Source organism: Cajanus cajan, chromosome 6 (assembly GCF_000230855.2).
Source record: "Cajanus cajan strain Asha chromosome 6, NIPB_CcT2T_4, whole genome shotgun sequence".
Taxonomy (NCBI): domain Eukaryota; kingdom Viridiplantae; phylum Streptophyta; class Magnoliopsida; order Fabales; family Fabaceae; genus Cajanus; species Cajanus cajan.
The window spans coordinates 45,872,394-45,893,123 of record NC_138522.1 but is presented as its reverse complement, the minus strand read 5'-3'; the positions used below and the strand labels follow the sequence as shown (position 1 = coordinate 45,893,123).

Below are 20,730 nucleotides of genomic sequence, written 5' to 3'. Positions count from 1 at the left end.
AATTTTCTCTATTCCAACCAACGTTAGCGATCTTCATTGCAATTCTATGAACACAACTTTTTTGGCTACAATTCTTTGAGCATAATTTTTATCAAACAGTTATGATGTCTAACCTTGTAACTTATTTAAAGTCACAATACCGTCAAAGATAATTCTACAATCACAGTTCAATATCAAAACGATAAAATAAATAAATAAATAAATAATTGCCATCCGTAATGATTCAAAGTTCTTTTTTGCAAAAATATTATACCATTATCACTCAAAATAACATGCAGCTTCTACATATGTATGGAAACAGAGAGCCAATAAATTTTAGTACTTTATAATTTACAAGGTCTGCGTAGCATAGTATGAAGCCTTTCCCCGGCCGTTACATACCAGTTGGGTGAGGAAAATTATGTAGAATCGAACACCAAAGTTTAACATATCACGATCACAACAATAACACCAATATTTCGAGATATATCTTGGCCTTGTGCACTAGTTAAGTTATAATTCTTATAGCCTATTTGAATACAGTCTAGAAGACCTTCTGAAAGCTTTTCTACTAAAAATAAAACGTAATTTTCAATAGAAAAGCTCTTAAAAGTCTTTTTAGACTTTTATCCAAATATGTTAGAAGCCTTCCCCAGTTCAACTTGCGATCCTCTACTCACTTCATCGTGATTTTTTAACTACCTTATAGAGTGTGTAATTCCAGCATAACTACGGGATCAGCAACCAGCAGCTTTCAGAAAGTTATCGTAGGGGCTAGATGCTGGCAGTTTGAAAGGGTGAGTCTGATTCTGATATTCAGTTGCACACAGCATTGGAAGAGGGCCAGAAGTTGGTTTGTAGAAACCCACAGAAGTATTCTCTTCAAAGGGTGAGTTTCCCACCTGCATCTTATATAAATTTATTAGTTACTCCATTCAAAACTAGTATATTGTAGGGCCTATTGAGGGTGATGGCGAGTTTTCAGTTTTTGGTTTTCAAATGCAAATTTCAAAATTAACTTGTTTGGCTAAAATAAAGTTTAATTGATTTGTAACCCAATTTTACATAAACTCTTAAAACCAAAAGAAGTCATTTTGTTTTTTAGATGCAAAAACAAATTATTTAACCCATTCATCTTTCCCTAGAAGACACACAACAATTGCCTCTATCATTATCACCACCATCGTAGCCACAGTGCCACCACAACAACCCCCGCCCCCCACCACGATCAAAAGCACCATCACAACAATAATCAACATTGTAATAATTATTATTGTTGTTATCATTATCATGAATATTATTATTGTTGTTGTTACTATTACGGCTATCACTATTGTTACATCACTATCACTATTACTATTGTAGTTGTTACCACCACTATACCAGCTGCTACAACCACTATTTCCATCACCGCAAGCACATTGTTTCCATAATTGCCACCTCACCTGCCCCTCTCTTGCGCCCTATCACCAAACGAGCTTAAAAAGTATAATTTTATGTAATTTGGATACAAGATTTGGTGTAAAATTTGAAAACTGAAAACCACAATTTTGAAACTAAAATTTATAAAACTGAAAACTGATTTTCGTTTTTAAGAATTGAAAACTTAAAACTGAACCATACTGAACATGACTGCAGATAATAATGTCATAAAACTGATGGAAAAAAATATCTAGTCATATAAATGCTAGAACTGAACTGTGGGTTGTAACATCCACTCTACATCCATACATTTTTATCTAAATAATACAATCAGCTGTCACTGGATCAGAAGCAAATATGCATACAAAACGTGAATATGTATTTGTGAAATATTTAATGGAAGAATGAAATTTTCAAAGGGATTACCTTGGGAAAATCCACATGGGAAGTGGAATCTATTTTTTTCAATTCATTGCCATGATTAGGTAAAGGGGAGTCCACTAAATATTCGTGCTTCTGTTGGGTACTCATCAATCTGGACATCTTCTGCTTTTCCATCAAAAGAACCTCACACTTGTCGGCCATATCCTTGTATGGCATATTAAATGCATTTGATACAGAAATCCTCCCAGATGGATGAGATGTATCCAAAATCTACACTCAAAGTGTGGTGCCAAATTTTAAATAATTTATATAAGAACTTACACAATCCAAAGGGCACAAAAATGTACGAGGAAACTGATCACGAAATGTATCACATACTAATTCTAAAAGTTGATTAGCACCCAGAAGGCTTGGGACCTCTGTGGACAAACCCCGATTATGTATTACTTGACTTTCAAATGGTTCAAAAATAAAGTCATCATCAATACTTATTGAAGCATCCTGTAAAATGTGAAAGTAACCATATCAGTCATAATTTGGAAGTATAAACAAAAGAAACAAGAAACATACAGAAGGTTATTTGTTCCAAACAAATTGCGTCATTCAGAAATCCATTTGACACACCTTTGCGGCCATGTTCACAGTCAATTGAGATCCAAGTTCACACATAGCATCTGGTGCAAATTCTTCTAGCAACTGTTCCCTTATTGATGATAATTCAGCCTGCATAGAAGATGAAAGGTTCATAATGTCTACAAATGCGATTATTTTATCTGCTGACAGTCTAAAACACAGAAGTAAAGCTTTACTTTTGCAAACATTTCCAAGCTCTTAATGATTTCAGAAGCAAATAGTTCCCGTGTTTTGTGTATATAACTCAACAAGTCTGTAAGAGTGTCTAAGGCCCTCTCATCATCTTCTTTGGAACCATAGTTGATGGTTAGATTATCAGGTGCAAAGCTGACAGCTTGCAACTTGTAATCTTCAATTAACTGAAGGTAGGGATCAACCTGAATACAGAATATGAAAACATTAGGGGGTATATGATGCTTTACTTTGAAGAAAACCCATAAGCAGGGATGAAACAGGGAAAAAAATATTATTTGATTTTTTATAGTTAAACTATTTCTCATTATACATATATATTTTTTTCTTGAGAACTAAGACATCAAATATATATGGATGAAACAGCGGAAAAAAATATTATTTGATTTCATCGTGTTCTTCATTTATTGTCCCTGTAAATGACCGGATATGGTTTTGACACATCCGTGATGGCTCCCAAATAACAGGGCACACGATGCAGGAAACCTCCATATGTGTCTCACCTTTCTCTCTGTAAGCACTTCCTTGGCACTCTGGACAAGACTGTCAAAGTTGTATTCTTTTGAAGCAAACAAAATCATTGAAGTTGCCAGAGTAAAGAGTGATCTCCGACGAGATGGAGGCAATGGCCCTGCAATAAAAAGTCGGAAATAAGAGCTGAAAGGACCGACATTGCAACAACAAAGTAAGTTTTTTTCTTGGCCTCACTTTTGCACCCACTCCCAATGGAAATGTGTTTGTTTTCTAATAAAATGGCTATCAATTCTGTACAGTAACACTGTTTCTTCTTTTTTATCTTCATTCACCAAAAAAAGAAAAATAGCTTTCAACAATGTTTTTCATATTTTATCTTGCAAGACTCCTCTGACAATAACAATTTAGGAAACAACTTGTCTGATTCATCAAATTTACTTGCTTCTTATCAATCACGATCTAGTATTTCACATTCAACTAAATGTCCATCCAATTCACATCCTTTTGGTGTGTTTTATAGGGGGAAAAAAAAAGAAAAAATGCCTCTTGTTGTCCCTCTTTCTTGAGAAATTTATCAAGAAATCCTCAAATTTTTAAGGACATACTAAATTTAGGCCTTATTTAGATAAATTTCTCCATAAGCACTTAGAGGAGAAGAAAATAAGAAGATAAAATGCATTGAGTTTCTTCATAAGCTAAAATCAACTTATGCACCTTAACTTTTGGAGAAGTTAAATGAAAAAGAACTTATATAAAAGTTAAACACATAAGTTGATTTTAGCTTATATGAGAAGCTCAATTCATTTTACATTCGTATTTTCTTCTCTTATAAGTATTTATAAGAATATCATCTAAATATGGCCTTAAACTTCCTAAATAGTTCCAAATAACCTACACAACAAACTACAAATTCCAAGTCTTTAAGCAGTGTACTAACAATTGGCTATTGTCCCTCAGAAGCACAGTAACACTTAATACAATATGCAGGAAGAATGCCTAATAAGGTCTTCTGAACTGCAAATGGTCAATTATAAGTGTGATTGTGTACTATAGTCCAAATGATTTGAGCAAGAAGAAAGAAGAATGGTTGGGTTGTCCAATATCGACATAGGATATGTTGGATAAGTAATGCCTACTATTAAAGGACTCAAGAAAAATCCAATCATGTCTCATTCTGTATCAGACTGTATTGAGCGGATTCTCTGCTAGAGACAATCAAACTTAACTGTGTGATTGCTCACCTTCCTTAAGAGAAATATTCCATAAAGAAAAAGCCAGCTGAAAACTCCGAACTAGTACCTCATGAAAAGAATTCTGCAAAGGCAAAGTAATATTGGGAAATTATTTAAAAGGAAAAGGAAGTCTCATTCATTAAAAGAAAAGATGGTAGACAGCATTAAACATTTCTCCATATTAGCAGTATGATCCCAGAACAATGCATACTAACATATTATATCTAGCACAGGTAATTTAAAAAACGAGGTCAGACCATGGACATTAATGTTCCATAATTCATTCAAAAGTATTATATGAAAAGTCATCACAGCATTACAAATGCTAGGGAAATATAAATATTTCTAGCAGCAGAATTGAGTTCAGTAGACATTTTTTGAGACAATAGAAGAATAGAATAGCGTTACAATATAAAATGATATTACATCAAAGATGTGGAGCACAAGAGGAACTTAAGAAAGTTCCTACAGCAGACCTTATCACCAATAATAACCGACCCACAAAACATTATGCAACCCTAGAGCAGCACTAAAAAGCACAATCAATATCATAGTTACAATTAACCTAGTCTCATTGACTTACATGTGATTATTTGTTTGTCCCTGTTTTCCCTTTTTTCCTATTTTTGCCCCTTTTTCACATGTTATGAAGAATTTGAAACATCAAAAATGCTCAAACATCAAGAAAAAAAATTAATGAAAACTTTTGCAGGTACCCTATATTATCATGAAAAGAAAATAGCATCATTAAAAGAGAAGGAACTCCTTCAACAAGTAAAATTATCTTGAGATGATATACGAAGAGTACAATCAAGAATCATGAATCCAGTTATCACCTTTGCTCTAGAAACAAGTAATATCAAAGTGTATGAATAAGCAATTGCTTCATAATTTGCAGGCATATTTCCTGGAGACATAGACTGTGCCCAAATTGACGATAACAATCGATTTATCTGAAGCTTACTTAGCCTGAGAGCAACCCCCTGTGTATAAGTGAAGCTGATCAGTATTGTTAACCATGATAACATCAACCTCTAGACAAAGTAAAAAAGGCACTTTGTGATTAGAGTGGGGTTTATATCACCCCATATAGTAGTAATATTTGAAGAGTGAGCAGTAATTATTTAACTGTTATATTTCCAGGAAGTTGAATACAGTATTGTAAGACTATTATCAAATCCTCTGTGGATACTAATCACTAATCAATGTGAGACTCACCGAGTTCTGATTAACTTTGTTTGCAGCAATTTCCTTCACTTCTAATTGTAGAGGAGGGTTATTCACGCTAGACACCCGACTATAAGTTGGCTTTAATTTGCTTACGATCCCAACATTGCTATTAACTGGTTCAATCTCTCCAGAAATATTTCCCCCGTTATATTGACTATATCTTTCACTTGAAGAACGTTTCTCCAGTCTTAGCTTCTCAAATAAGACAGCTGAAGAAGAGAAAATAGAGACTGCTCTTGAGAGAGTTCGAGGAACACTCGATGCCTTGGGATCAGAAACAGACAATCTTGAACCATGGAAAACAGAGGATGGTAGAAGAATGACAGAAAAGATGCGGTGAGCTACCACTCGTGTTTCATGATCTGGATGGACCATAGCCAGGAGAAGTTGATGAAACAAGGTCTCAGGGAATGCCTGAGGAGGAAAGTAGGGTTTAAGTGTCAAATTTATCCATAAAACTCAAAGTAGTGAACCTTAGAGGAAAAACTAAACCAGGAACATCCACTCCTTGCCTTTTTCTGATAGGACACATTTGTTAAGGAGGCTACAATTTGAGCACTCCGATGGACAGCATAGACTGTGGTTCTAGATGTTGATGTGATAGTTGAGATGTTCTCCAACATCACGGCCATAACATCAAGAATTGGACCGGCTTCTCCAACCTGTTGATGAGTAGAAGTTTATATCTCTCCCTTTACTTTTATGATAAATCTAATATTGAATGACAGCTGCACATTTATGGCTTTATCCAAATTTGAAAGACAACAAAACAAATTAATCATTCAAATAATTGATGGTTCAGTTATTCTTTAAGTTTAAGTATAAACTTGATTGAAAAGTGACTTACCTTATTTGATAACTGTACAAGGCACTTATCCACAACTTTTTTGTAATTCTTGTTCCAATTGATTACATCAGGGGCCAGATTTGAGTCATCTAGGGAACAAAGTATGCACTTCCGCAAATGTCTCATCATGTCACTTACTGCACCAACTATTGATATAGAAGGTTGGACCTTTGCATATTGGATAAGTGAAGTGGTAACCTCAACAATGTCAAGCTGCATGTGAGGTTCTTTAAGGACAATTTTATGATCCAGATGCTTGATTAACATTGACAGCAAAACATGTGTGTTTTTCTCTGCAACAAGATGGAGGGAAAATGAATGAGAAAACAGAAGAGCAAGATAATTAACAATAGATTGATTATATGACACGAGAACTTTATGATTATATAAGAGAGCAAGTGTACCAGAATCATCCATCAAAAATAGCATATCCTTTAAAACGGAAAAGGCGAGGCCATGGTCTATAGACCATAAGTTTCCATTATCAAAATACCGGAATAAAGATTCCATTACACGACGTATGGTAGTCCCCTCCTTGGCTAAGTTGGCCATATTATGAAGGCAAACCCCAGACCAAAAAGAGGGATTCATGTCATCTTCCCTGCATTTATTTATGGAATATAAAAGTGATGAATAATTAGAAGATAGCAAAAATCCATTTCAAAGATTTTCTGCTGATAATTACATTGCTACAATTATTTCGCCTTTATCATTAACAGTTCTCTTCCAGGAAGGGTTTCTCCTTTTAACATCCAGCAAAGGAGAGATTTGACCCCCATTGGCCATCAAGTCTTGGTCCCACATATTCTCAGCACCTTTTTCCTCTTGATCAGGGTTTGCTGAATTTTTCTTAGGAACTTCATAGTTTTCCAAGACAGCAGAAACAATCTATAATGAAATAGAGAAATTTTGACTATAGATAAAACAACATATATAATACTCTTTTTATTAACACCAATTGGCAATATTAATAATATATGAGGATACTTTCATAAGGAAAAAGCCAGTGGCCACACTAAACTTATCAAGCAAGGAGTGAAACAGTACATATAATTTGATGATATTTTAAAGTGAGAATGTGTAAATAACGCAAATTGGGATAAAATTTCCTGACTCTTTTATAGCTCTACGGTGTAAAATCTTTTCAATTTGTCAAATGTTGGCTAACTGAAGGGATATTACCAAGTTCTAGCAGCAAATTAAGCCTATAAAATTTTATAGTGAATGCGTATGAAATGAGATTTTACATAAGCTGGCTACAGCTACAGTTATGGGCATGGTACAAATTAGACAGAGCAGTGGATTACACTTTCAACAAAATGACCTGTATATACTAAAAAGTAAAGGTCATTTTCAATTCCTGGACAAAGGTACAATTATGAAAATATGTTCATGCATCAAATCTCTCTGAAATCTATCCTCATAATCTCAATTACTATTCATTAATATATATCCATAAAAAGTATCATTTTCAATTCCTAAGCAAAAGTACTATTTTTCAAAGATTTTTCATTTATTAATTATCAAATCTCTTTGAGCCCTACCCTCATGTTATCAATTACCTTTTCATTCTGTCACACACCATATCTTAATAACTACTAAGAATTTGGAGAAAAATATAGATTCTCACTAAAATGAAAAGGCACAAGAGCCATCATCAGCAGGTATGAGAAACATATGCAAGAATACAAAAGATTGAAGAAGTAAAAAAATTCAATTACATTATCAAATTCAACTGATATGTGAGAGTGTTCGCCCATAAACAGAACCTGCAGAGCAAAATAGTTCATTTAATTCTAAAGGATATGTATATAGATTCTACTAAAACTGAAGAAAGGAGGTAAGGTTACTAAGCAAGCAGGAAATACAACAGAAATCAATAATCCATTTCATGCCAGTATCTTCACATAGGGACTGAGAGGCATGCAATCTCGAAGCAGAATGGAAAAATAAATAGAATTTAATATATCATTATAACTTTAAGACACAATACAATATAAGACCTAAGATTTTTGATAAAAGAAAAAAGAGAGCCTTCAATTAAAAGCAAGAACTTTCAATGATAAATGATAAATGTAAAAAAAAATGAACTAAGGTGCCAACAATTGTCTATCCCAGGTCCATATATAAACATGCTAATTGGCCATAAATATTATTAAAAAAATGGGGGAAAAAATCTTTATTTTTGGAATTCACTTAAAATTAGGTCAAGTTCAAGAAATTATTGGATCATTGAAGATAAAATAGAAAGATAATATAAAATTATTTGGAATTTGGAAAGTCACAAAGCAGCAATGCAATTTCTCCACTGCAAAAAAGATGGACAAAAATGCTGGAAGAAAAAAATAGAAAATGAACAAGATGGAAAGAGCAGTGTTGGTGCCCAAAAGGCAATCAGAGCATTTAATTTTAGATAAAACTAAAGAAAAAAGATATTGATGCTTATTGTATCTTTTTTTTACTTTTTGTCACTATGCAGAAAGAAATGTCAGAGACCTAAGATGATCTAGCCAATTAACAACCAGAGAGATAAAATATTGCCCCAAAAAAATCTATATTTGCTCAGAGACATAATGACCAGAGAGATATAAACTATTGCCCCAAGTTCAGTGTTAGTTTGGACCAGAAGATTATGCTAGTTGACTCTCAAGGTATCATTTGAAGGAACATCATCCATTCTTTCCAACGAAGTGTTGGGTATCAGAGTGACAGAATAGTATCACACGACTAAAATTAGAGTTGAGAAAAAAGGAACTGATACACAATATTTAATGTGGAAAACCCTCAATGGATAGGGAAAAAACCATGGGCAAGAGTACAAAATAGGATAAGTCAATTACAATCTCTTTAAAATAGGAGAATATACTCATTGAGTCAACATCACTCGAGAGCATTATCTTCTCTCTGAATATATTTTTTCGGAATGCTACAAAATGGTAGAATTCACTAAATGATGGAAAAACTATTTATAGGCAAATTTTAAGCTCCATCATTTAATTCACAGAAATACAATTGCAGACATTTGCTCTCCAGTCACCGCCAATGCATAGCCAACCAACATATACATAGGGTAAGAAACTTGCTTCCTTTAGTGCATCAATTTTGACATTTGTCACAAAAGTGGCTTTACCCACATTCACCCAAAGGAATTGCAATCAAGAAATTGTTGAGATCCCACATCAACTAGAGATACATCATTGTAGACCTTATAAGGCTTATGCAATCCAAACAAAGTTCTCAGACATAACATCTTAATTTTATTTTAATATATTTTCCTTTTTATTTAATTATTCTTAGAATTTGGGCTTAGGGCCTAATTCAATCTCACAAAATGAGTTTAAACCTGTTTGGATAAATGTCTCCATAATCACCTTCAGTCGAAGAAAATAAGAAAGGAAAATGAAATAAATTTTTCCATAAGAAAAAATTAACTTCTGTAAGTTAAAAAAATAGCTTTCAAAGAAGTTAATATAAGATAACTTCTACAAATTAACTTATCTATAAATAAGCTAATTTCAACTTTTAGAAATGTTTATTTCATTTTTCTTTTCATTTTCTTCTCCTAAAAGTGTTTGTGAAGAAATTTATCCAAATAAACTCCTTGTAAAGTGAGAACACCTAAGCTTTATAAGGACTACATTGGCTTATCTCAAGTAGACGTGGGATCATAATCCATCCCTTCATGCCCAAGATTAGACATCTGGAGCATGGACAAATGTGAGTAACCTAATAACAATAATACCTCATGCCTAGGAACAAACATCTAGATGTATGCAAAAACATGTGACTCAATAACAGATCTAGAACAAGCTTTGATATGTATGATATCATCTTAGAATTTGAGTTTACAATCTAACTTAACTTCACAAAATTGACTTGTAAGGTGAGAATTGTCCAAACTTTATAAGGACTACATTAGTCATATCTCTAGTCAATGTGTGATCTTAACAAACTCCCTCACGCCCAAGATTGGACATTTGGAGTGTGAATTAATGCAGTTGACCCAATAATAACAATTAGATGCCTAAGAATATACATCCAGAGTGGAGACAAATACAGGTAACCTAATAACAGATGTAAAGTAGACTTTGATACCAATTACCATCTTAGAGTTTGAGCTAAGGGCCTAATCCAAACCCACAAAATCAACTTGTAAGGTAAGACTACCCAAAACTTAAAGACTATATTGGTTATATCTCTAGTCAATTAGGATCTCAACAAGATTCCAACATTATGAATGTTGGGGATACTCAAAAAATGCCTAAATGTCTATTTGTGCTTAATCAAAATTAACTCAGGATGCTTTATTAATCTATTTCTTCTGGGTTTAGTACAATCAATTTTTCTTTTATTAATGCTGATTTCCAATGTTGACAATCATTACCATGTCTTAAATATAGTTTTCCTTTAATCACTCTTCAAACTAGAAACTGACAAGCAACGTGCCGTTGTGCAAGACTAATTTGTGATCTAAATTTTAAAAACAATGGTGAAATCATAAAAACAAATACCATTGCTGAAAGGGCTTTCAAACCAGTTGAACGGCTAGTTCTTGCCCTTTCATCATCTCCAGTTTCTTGAGCTAATTGACAGATCTTCGGGATAACAGATTCTAAGTTGAACAGGTAACTTCCATCAGTCTGCAAAATTTAAAAAATTTGAAGCTCATGTTTTGCCAATCAAATATTAGAAGGGTATCAAGAAATGGCAATTGAATAATTTGAATTATAATTTTTAATCCGCTGAACTTAAAACTTGTAACTGTAGAAGAAACAGTGAAACCAACCTGATTATTTACAAAATCAAACAGAATTTGACATCCTATAATTCTCATTTCATCCTGCCGTGATTGATCCAGCAGCGTGTGAATAATACTTAGCAAGCTACTCGCAAATAGTGGCCTGTCAACAAACATAGAAATGATAATGCACCACTTCTTTTAAAATCTCTTAATTCCAGGAGATTAAGCAAAAATCACAAAAAGAACTGTATGTAAAGTTAACAGCTATTACCATCAAAAAGAAAAAGAAAGAAAACATTAGCAGGAACAAACTAAATTTCTCTTAGAAATTACAATTATCTGGCCAATAATTGCTGCATGCATCAACAAATCGAGTAGGAAAAGCAAATAAATAAACCTCACATCAACCGATTCGAACTACATATTAATGAATTGTAACAAAATATGGTGATTATGCTTTATTTTTCATCTAAATCTTCATAATAAATAATGATAAAGTACAAAGTTAAGAAGCAAATGCTTTACAATGACATTCATCACCAGTTCCATCAGATGTTCAATGGGAAATTTTCAACTATTGTATGTTAAATTTTTTAGTATTTATGTATTATACACATCTCAGCAAGGGAAGAAATGTAATCTTCCAAAATGCGGGCATAATTCTATAAAAGCTGATAAAGAAGTAAACAATAATATGTGATTTTAAACCTAAAAAAATTGAAGAATGCTTGATTTCCACTTTGGAGGCTATCTCAGGTTTTTGGAAGATTTGAGCTGTTGAGTTGCTATGCTAGATACGAAATAGGTTCTGATGAAAATTCACCTACAACCTACTTTTATGATTTATTTTATTTTATTTTAAATGTATTTCGTGATCAGTAAAATATTTTGGAAAATGTCAAGGGAAATAATTCAAATACACAGTTATTTTGACCCTCCTACTCTTTCAGCACTCACATCACAAAAATACTTCGGTAAAGAAGTTGAACTATCAGTAAAAAAGCACCAACCTCCTTCCCATCCCATGTTACATTCCATACTACTCCCTTACCTCCTCAAATAATTTGCCGTGTCATCTGAAAGTGAAAATTTTGAAAGGGTTGGTTACAAGAAAGAAGAAAACCAGCTTTTCAATAATGAAGGAGAGAGGGGTGAAAGGTGGGTCCAAGTTAATATAACTAGTCTTTGAAGAAACCACAATGATTCAGCCGTCAGGCACCATTAGTGGAAAAAAATTCATTAGACACACTTCGAAATTCTAAGAACAATCTGTTAGAGAAAAAGTGTTGGTATCAATTACAATGATTCAAACCTAATTATACACAAATCCAATCCTACATTATGGCATATGGTTGCTCCTAACTGATTCTACCATATACACCTGATAAACTAAAAATATCTAAGATATTCTAACAGACATGCATAAATCCATCTGTATACCAGCATAAAGATAAGACAAATATGAACTCACATTTGTTCATTACAAGAAGACAGAAGTTTCTTGTAAATGCACATGACGATTTTGGTTGAATGGAAATTCTCATTTCGTAGCTCCTTGTAACACCTTTGCTCAAGGGCTTGCACAATCTGATCAATTATATTACTTTTGTAAGCATAGGAACACCCTTTAGGCATTTAGAACTTGAGCTTTCTAAAAACAATCACTCCAATCTATATTCTAGTTATTCAAAAATGATATGAAAATCATTATTCAAAGAAATCAAAGAAGGATACGGCTGAAGAAGGATACAAAAATAACTTTAGTGATTTCCCTTCAAGGTCCTTTTTTTAGTGGGAATTATGATTACCATAAGTCAGTTCACAATAAGAAGCATATCTAGAACAATACAGGTTAGAGAATTGCCCATCATATAGATGCTTAAATTTCTCTAATAGGGCTCTAGGGTGACCTCTCTCCAATGGTTGAATATTTAAATCTTCAAAGTAAAAATCTTAATGACCAAGAAGCTCCTGATTTGATCTCAATGGTATCTTCACTTGATATGCAAACAAAGACCTAGAGTCTGAGATTTTTCAATTGTAAATTTGTTATCCTTCTTAGCATCTGCCATCTGGAATTCCTCAAACAACAAACTTTGGAAAGCTACCACCATGATTGATGTTTTTGTTTAGGCAGCAAAACTATTAGAATTTATGCTAAATTACTAATGATCTTCTGAAGTTGCATAGGCCACATGGCTTTTTCTCCAAATGTCTGTCATTATATGTGTTATAAGAATTTGAAATGTGGCTAAGTTGTTTGGGATGTTTGGTATATAGTGGAATTAATCTCCCACGCTTAAATATTTTTTTTCCTACCAGTTACAGAACCTTAGAGAGGAGAAAGAAGGTTAATGTACTGCATACTTGTGCTCCTTTTGCAAGCATGTGCTGCATTTAGTTATAACAAAATTCTAGAATTTTTGGTCAGCAGCTGCAGCTGGTAAATTTTCTTGGAGATAGGATAGTTCTATGTGCATTTAAGCACGCAAGTCTTTTATGGAGTTTTCAGTGTCAGGTATGCAAAGCGAATGAAGAACTATATTGAGCTGAATTTTTAACTTCCCCTTCCTTTTCCTCTTTTGCTGTCATAAGATCATGCTCTGTAGTTTGCTTCTTTTCTTTCTAGTAAATTATCATATAATACAAGAAATACATTTCATTTTGTAGAATTTCATAAAAGTGAACATATACAAGAATCAGTGTACACTATATAATTCACTGAATACAATACATCAGAACTTATTAGGGCTCTTTGTTTAAAGATTCCATACCCTTGGGATACGTAAAGGATTTCTGGCAGCATAATCACATAATTTTCCTATTTTCCTATCATTCGGCCCTTCCTCCTGTCAACTCATAAATAAAATAAAAAGAAATCAATACAGTAGCCATTTTGTGAGAAAAATACAGGTACAAAAGGAATAAATAAGTCAATTAAATTGACATAGGTATCTTTGTTTAATTCTATGTGTTGCATCAAGCTGAATGCCACTATCATGTAACCATGGATCTTTCAATTAGAATAAATCATGCTTGCTTTGTTTACATAGTGAAAATGATTGCTTGCCTTCAACTTCATTGACCAACATTTTTTTATAAACATAATATTAATATGAAGTATTTATGGGATGATTAATTTTTGTTGAAGAACCTGGTTTAGTGAGTTCTCTCTCCCAATTACATTTTTTCTATCCACAAGACTCGAATTCAAGACTTTAGTGGCCTACTTAACTATCATAGTTGAACATTAAACTAAGCCTAGCAGGATTTTGACATCAATAACAAGGGAAAACAAAACGCGATTTGTTGACACGGATTGTAGAAGCAAACATGCACTTAAAAACATATAAGGGCTGGACAAGTAACTGCTCTTGTAATGAGAGTATAGCATGATTAGAGAGACATGGAGCAAAAAAGAAAAAGTGAATTTAGTAACCAAAAACAGAAACAACAGACCTGGTTACGTGGGAAATTGTCAGAGATGAGCTTCTTATACCTCTTGACAGGTTGTCTTGACCTTGTCCTGATGGAAGGGCATAAGAAACAAAGATTGCCACAAGCAGGCACAACTTGGCGGGAAATAACAGCAGACACCGCAGGCATTTTTACAATTCCAATACCAATCAATTAATTAGATGAAGCGCATTGAAAAAGTTCAACAATTTTGGTTTAGAATTGTGCCTTCTTTCCCTTCCACCCAATCATAAAAATCCAATTTTTAACATGAACAAGGGAAAGAAAGGCTAAAATCTCAAAGGGGCACCCCTCAAATTCAAGCACCAGCCTGCATGTGATCAATCTGGGCCTGAAATGGGAAAATGCAGCATCACAAATTGTCACAAAACATTGGAGGTAGATGATCTCAAATTCCAAGGAGGGGAAGGTACCAATGTATGTGAGAGGAGGGTGGGGAATCCCTTAAAACATGGAAGAATGTTTATGTTGATGTGGGAAATGAGAAAGGAAATGATGCTACCCACATAGGATCTGATGTTAAGAATTTATGTGTCTGGGGCCGTCGGAGAGAAAAATGTTTGAAATGGAGGAAAGGAAAATTGCAGCATGATGTAACGGTTTGTGAGGGACCCACTTCCCTCCTCTTCCTCTTGCTATATCGTGGTTTATGTATCAAAAATGATTGATTCCTTATCACGATTTTGGAGGCATGCACAGCCCCTCCATTTAGAATTAGTGGACTAGCCTTCTATCTAAATAAATTCACCAACACTCCATCATTTTTCAATTTTTATTATACTTTTTCAAGACGTGTAATTTCTGTATTACTTATTTCATTTAAAAATTCTTGAATTGTTAATCATTTTTAAATTTTGTTCCTGATTTTTTTTTCTTTCTTATTGTCAAATTCTAACTGGTTATACTTTTACTTATGTTAAATTTTATTTTTCAAGTTATTTTTTTTAATTAATCTAAAGCTCATGTATTTATGCTCTCAAATTATTTTTAAATAAATTATTATATTTAAGTTTTTTTTTCTTCCCAAATCTTGATTGTTATACCTCAATATATTAAACAATGATTTTGTACAATTTTGTGTTTTATATATATATATATATTATATTTAACTCAATTAATTAGGTGGCATAATTCTTGTTCAAATTTTGTTGTCCTTTGTAATTTTACTAATTAAAAGACAAAAAGAAGAAAAAAGAGAGTTCGATTCTATTAGACTATAATAACAACTTAGTTGACTGCAGGGTTATATATATGAGATTTAGTTTTATGTTGGGAGGAAATATTTGTAAAAATTAATCATTATTTTTGACTAAATATTATTTTTATCAATATCAAAAGATAAAAAAATGTGGAATTTAGTTTGGTCACTCAAAATATATGCCCAATGTTCGTCTGTTTCTTAATCCTCTATTTCCTTCTTTGTATAAGACGTGTTAATCATCAGTAGGAAGTGTACTCTTCTTTTTTAAGAGTGAAACTTCCTAAGCAGTTACAATTTGGTATTATATATTCATGCTAAAAAATCATTTTAGTAAATTGTTATATATATATATATATATTATCAAATTAACTTTAATCAACTATCCATATAGAAAGTTTTTAAACCTAGCATATTAGAATATTAATACTTGTACATATTGTGAATAGGAAAATCTTATTTATTCTCTATTAAAATTAGGGGCGGGGATAGTCAAAATCTCATAATTATGTAGCTTGTATCATCTTACATAAACATTATTATTGAAACAAATAGAAATAAATCTGGAATGGATTAAAAAGCAATTGAAGAGTAGATAATTGAAGAGCATAAAATCATTACATGCACGAGTACCCCGCAACGTAAAGGGAAAAAAGCAAAACATGCACACACAGATGTTGCTTTGCTGTCAACTTTTGAAACAAAACAAAGCAATGTCTTCATCACTCTTCATGCTTTGATTAAAGCATCAAGCATGGACGAGGGATTTTCGCAAATTGTTGCGTACATGATATCATTTCAAAAGATTTAAGTTTCATCATATTGTTTTTCAAGTATTTTTGAACTTTCAAATAAGTTAGTAAAGGTTCTACTCGCGTGCAGAGATTGGCTCAAATGAGTCTCCTTGCACATTCAATTGTTTTTTTTCTGTTTTTGTGCATGTTTATTGTCTTGGTATGCATGCATATGACAAATTGTGGGATTAATTAGGTTCTACACACTGATTACAGATTCTTGTCATCTTTGAAGACAACAACTATCTCAGATTTTGGATCATCGAACTAATTCTTAATTTTTGCATACAACAACTACGCAAAGTTCCACACAAACAATGAGTCTTTCTTGCTGCAAAGTGGATCAAAATCGTGCATGCACATTGAAGCAAAAGGTTGAAAAGCGAAGGTTCATTTCTCACACCATCTATTGTGCAGCTAGCTTATATAAAATTTATTTACTCAGCGAAAAGATCTCTGCAGTCTTGTCCGATATGTCTGTGCTTCATATAAACTACCCTATTGCAAAGAAGGAGGGTTGTGTTAGCCTTTCGTAATTAATCAATGTATACTTTATCGAAATATACCAAACATGAAATCTTTTTTATTAGAAATAACATTGAGATTCATGTAGTTAATATCAGCTTATGAAATAAGACTGCTGTTATTGTTATTAAAAGTTATAATAATCAAATATTTTAAGACAATATGTAAAACAAATTAGGGTGAGAGATTGAGTTGACCAAAATAAAAACATTCATTATCTACTAATTTGAATGAGTAGTTGACATAATTATATATACACACTAAGACTCAAGTTCTCGAGGTCAATAACCTAGATAAAACAAATGATCGATGCTAGTTAATCTGTGGTTGGATGATGATTAATTAACAATGTGATGTATCTGTACACTATAAGTTAGAATATTTAATTATTTTGAGTGAATTCACTCCCTTAATTAGACATTATGATTTTTCTTTTACTTTTTAATATACATTATACAGATTTATCTCATCAAAAATAAGGAATTTATTTTAAAATATAAAATATACTTACAATTATTAATATAAAATCAATGATTAAAATTTGTAATAAAATCAAATTTTACAAAATAAAATTTAAAATTAATTATAATATTCACTGTTAATTTTTTAATATTAATAGTTATTATGACACTTTATTTTTTAAATTGCAATTTTCTCACATAAAAGTGGCTAGATCCTACATCATACATTGCTTTTTGCAACTTACACAAAAAACCTTTTCTCTTACATTAGCTTCTTTTTATTTTATCTATATCATCTTTATTTTTAAATTAAATTTTAATGTATTTTTTCTTAAAATGTCAATAATTAACAATACTATATATCACAATTTAAATTATTCATTGTAAATTTAAAATATAATTTATATTTAAAATATTTATTTATTATAATTTTAATTGTAATATAATTTATATATTTAAAATATTTAGTTATTATAAATTTTAATTATATAAAATAAGCATTCATTAATATCAACAAGTTTTTTAAATTTGAATGGAACTCAACTCAATCTCCTCCAACCAATAGTATAATTATCAACAACAAAAAATATTGAATGAATTACTATTTCTAAAATGTTGAAATAGTTTGAGCACAGGTTTAGAAATATACTTTAAGAGAGATTTCACTAAAGATTGCAATTAGATTTTTCAATTAAAATTAATTATTAACAAAAAAAATTGACAATTAATTAAGCTTGTTAATGACAAGTTGGAAATTTTATGAGGACATATGTGGCTCGAAAAAGTTCAATGAATCATAAGTATCTTTGAACCAGTTAGATAAAATTATTAAAAACAACAAAATTCTCTTGACAAGTACTTAACATAATTAATATTTAAGATTTAAACTCAAAATCACATTAACAAATATTTAACACAATTAGAAATCACATTAATAAACCTACGCCAATTAATCCAGATGTACGTTTTGTGGTATGGTTGTGAATAAATCTAACATCATCTTGAAATCAGTATTCACATTCCTTTTGTCAAAAAATAGGACAAAACGACGTGCACATTACATGAATAAAAAGAAACCCATTAAAAAAAGAAGAAGCAATCTCCTAAGCTCGAGATCTACCACCAACATGCTCCACAAAGGACACCGGGTCTACAAAACCTTAACCCCATTCCCATTCTTTTCATGAACCTTCTGCACATGATCCACTAAACCAGTCACAGAAGAAAACTTTGCAGCACACTGAGGACACTGCTCCACTTTATCATCATTTGATTCAATTTTATTCCCACCACCACTGCCCTGCAGTCCCACACCATCCCTAGCCGCATGCCAAGCTTGGTTAATTTCACCGCTCAATTTGGCCATGCTCGCTTCAGCTGAGGCACGAATATTAGAAGCCACGTTGAGAAAGCTTGAAGTCCACCTTGATGACGCAGTACTCGAAGCCAAATTAGCCTTTGGTTCCTCGTTTCTGCCACTTCTATTCAAAAGACCCATGAATGAAAAACTCGTCTCCAACTTCTTGGGACCTGAACATTTGTGATCTTGCCCAAAACGGTGCTTCAAACAGTGGTCTTCCAAGCAGTCCCTGCACTTGATTGTGTTGGAGAATACCAAAACTTCTTTGCATCCTGGGGCGGGGCATTTTCTCTTCTTTGTCACTTTCTCGTAATTTGATGGGTCGCATTCAACGTTGACGTGATTGTCCCATGTTATGTTTGGGTCTTGGTCTGGAATGAGGCGAACTCCTTTGGCACAAAGAGGGCATATGACTACTGTCACGTCTTGTTTGTTGGGCTTTGTGCACTTGTGTTCAATGTAACCCCGGTGCTCCAAGCAATGTACCTGCAACAAATTTAACAATGGAAAAACTATAATAAACCATAATTAAATCTCAAAGAGTTTATAATTAGAAACCAAGGAGAATAGTAATCCATAATTCCATACCAGCCTAATTTTACTTTGGATTTTAATTTGTTTGGGGTGGAAAATATAAACTTTATTTGAATAATATTTTATAAGTACTTATACCAATAAATAAACTACCAGAGTCAATATAGCAATGTGTATTGGAGTAGTATGTCCTGAATTCAAATTTTTGTGTTATTAATGTAATTTTGATAGATAAAAAATAAAAATAAAAAACAATATTAACTTATCAAAACTAAAATTAATTTGTGAACTTAAATTTCATAAAAGATTACTCCCTTCCCAATTTAAAATTTTTACACAATGAATGTATCATTTATTGTGAGACATTTTCTAAATATTAAATGGGGAGTAAAAGTAATGATTTATAACGTTGAATACTTGGATTGGTGGTAAAATCCAAAAGCTATGATTTTCCAACAAAGGCAACTTTAAGGCTACCAAACTTGTGTCATCATGGTGACATGGTCCACTACATTTGGAAACACGCATTAATTCCTCCAAAATTGAGGTGAATCATAGGTAAAGCGAATTCATTTAAAATGGCAAATGAAGATAATGCGTAGAACAGAGCAGAAGGAATAGAATGCAAAGGTATAGAGAGAGAGAGAGAATTGAAAAACCTGATGACAACGATCGCATGTGAAGGGCAGAAAATCAAGCTGGTTGCAATCAGAAACAGAACAATGGTGGCCGAGATTTGGGAATTCGGGAGTCCCCATCCAAATCCAAATTAAGAAACAGAGGAGAGAAAACGAATTCCCTCGCTCTCTCTCTCTCTCTCTCTCTCGCTCTTCCGTGAGGTTCTGGATTTGAAAAAAGAATGCAGAGAAAAAGAAAGAGATGGCCCAGCTAACCAGAAATCCAGGAAAAGGAGGGAATGAGAATCCTTCTCTTTCTAACTCATCTAATAATAACAATTTAAGATACTTTATTCATTCCAATTATCTAATATTAATTTGTTAATTATCACCGTCAACGTCCACTCACAACTCACAACTCACAACTTACAAGTCAAAACTTGGTAGTTCCAACTAATCAATCATCCTATTCGATTCATAAGTTTTTTTTTTCTTCCGTTACTCACTTTATCATTACTAATACTCATCTTTATTTTTATATAATTATTATTTAAATTCAATTGTATTATAAGATATATTTCACATACTATTTTTATATTTACTTAAATTTATCTTAATCGTTTCAAATTG

At 32.5% G+C, this 20,730-nt stretch overlaps 2 protein-coding genes across 6 annotated transcripts; both read right to left on the bottom strand.

The window, feature by feature from the left end:
• Positions 1–219: 219 nt before the first annotated feature.
• LOC109797106 (protein SEMI-ROLLED LEAF 2) lies at positions 220–15,308 on the bottom strand. Of its 5 annotated transcripts, XM_083077210.1 has the most exons (20): positions 15,025–15,308; positions 14,594–14,942; positions 13,909–13,983; positions 12,606–12,721; positions 11,180–11,294; positions 10,905–11,033; positions 8,115–8,162; positions 7,079–7,281; positions 6,798–6,994; positions 6,394–6,686; positions 6,059–6,208; positions 5,535–5,960; positions 5,153–5,299; positions 4,311–4,398; positions 3,114–3,241; positions 2,595–2,795; positions 2,410–2,508; positions 2,164–2,286; positions 1,828–2,055; positions 220–887 (listed from the first exon to the last, which is right to left on the bottom strand). In XM_083077210.1, the coding sequence occupies exons 2-20, from the start codon at positions 14,738–14,740 to the stop codon at positions 717–719; spliced, it is 3,084 nt and encodes a 1,027-aa protein (XP_082933336.1). In that variant the 5' UTR covers positions 14,741–14,942; positions 15,025–15,308; the 3' UTR covers positions 220–716. The 5 variants fall into 5 exon arrangements, with proteins under 5 accessions (XP_082933336.1, XP_082933335.1, XP_082933339.1 ...); XM_083077209.1 differs by having other exon boundaries at positions 14,594–15,308; XM_083077213.1 differs by having other exon boundaries at positions 4,326–4,398; positions 14,594–15,307.
• A 3,266-nt stretch (positions 15,309–18,574) lies between these two features.
• On the bottom strand, positions 18,575–20,377 carry LOC109797865 (zinc finger AN1 and C2H2 domain-containing stress-associated protein 16). The gene is made up of 2 exons (XM_083077208.1): positions 20,143–20,377; positions 18,575–19,435 (listed from the first exon to the last, which is right to left on the bottom strand). The coding sequence occupies exons 1-2, from the start codon at positions 20,239–20,241 to the stop codon at positions 18,740–18,742; spliced, it is 795 nt and encodes a 264-aa protein (XP_082933334.1). The 5' UTR covers positions 20,242–20,377; the 3' UTR covers positions 18,575–18,739.
• Positions 20,378–20,730: the final 353 nt, after the last annotated feature.

Coding starts and splice junctions, on each gene's coding strand:
- LOC109797106 (XM_083077209.1), bottom strand. CDS start 14,740: ATGCCTGCGGTGTCTGCTGTTATTTCCCGCCAAGTTGTGCCTGCTTGT. Junction 12,722..13,908: donor ATCCTTTACGTATCCCAAGG/GTATGGAATCTT, acceptor ATAATTGATCAG/ATTGTGCAAGCCCTTGAGCA. Junction 2,056..2,163: donor CTAATCAACTTTTAGAATTA/GTATGTGATACA, acceptor CTTTGAGTGTAG/ATTTTGGATACATCTCATCC.
- LOC109797865 (XM_083077208.1), bottom strand. CDS start 20,241: ATGGGGACTCCCGAATTCCCAAATCTCGGCCACCATTGTTCTGTTTCT. Junction 19,436..20,142: donor CATGCGATCGTTGTCATCAG/GTTTTTCAATTC, acceptor AATTTGTTGCAG/GTACATTGCTTGGAGCACCG.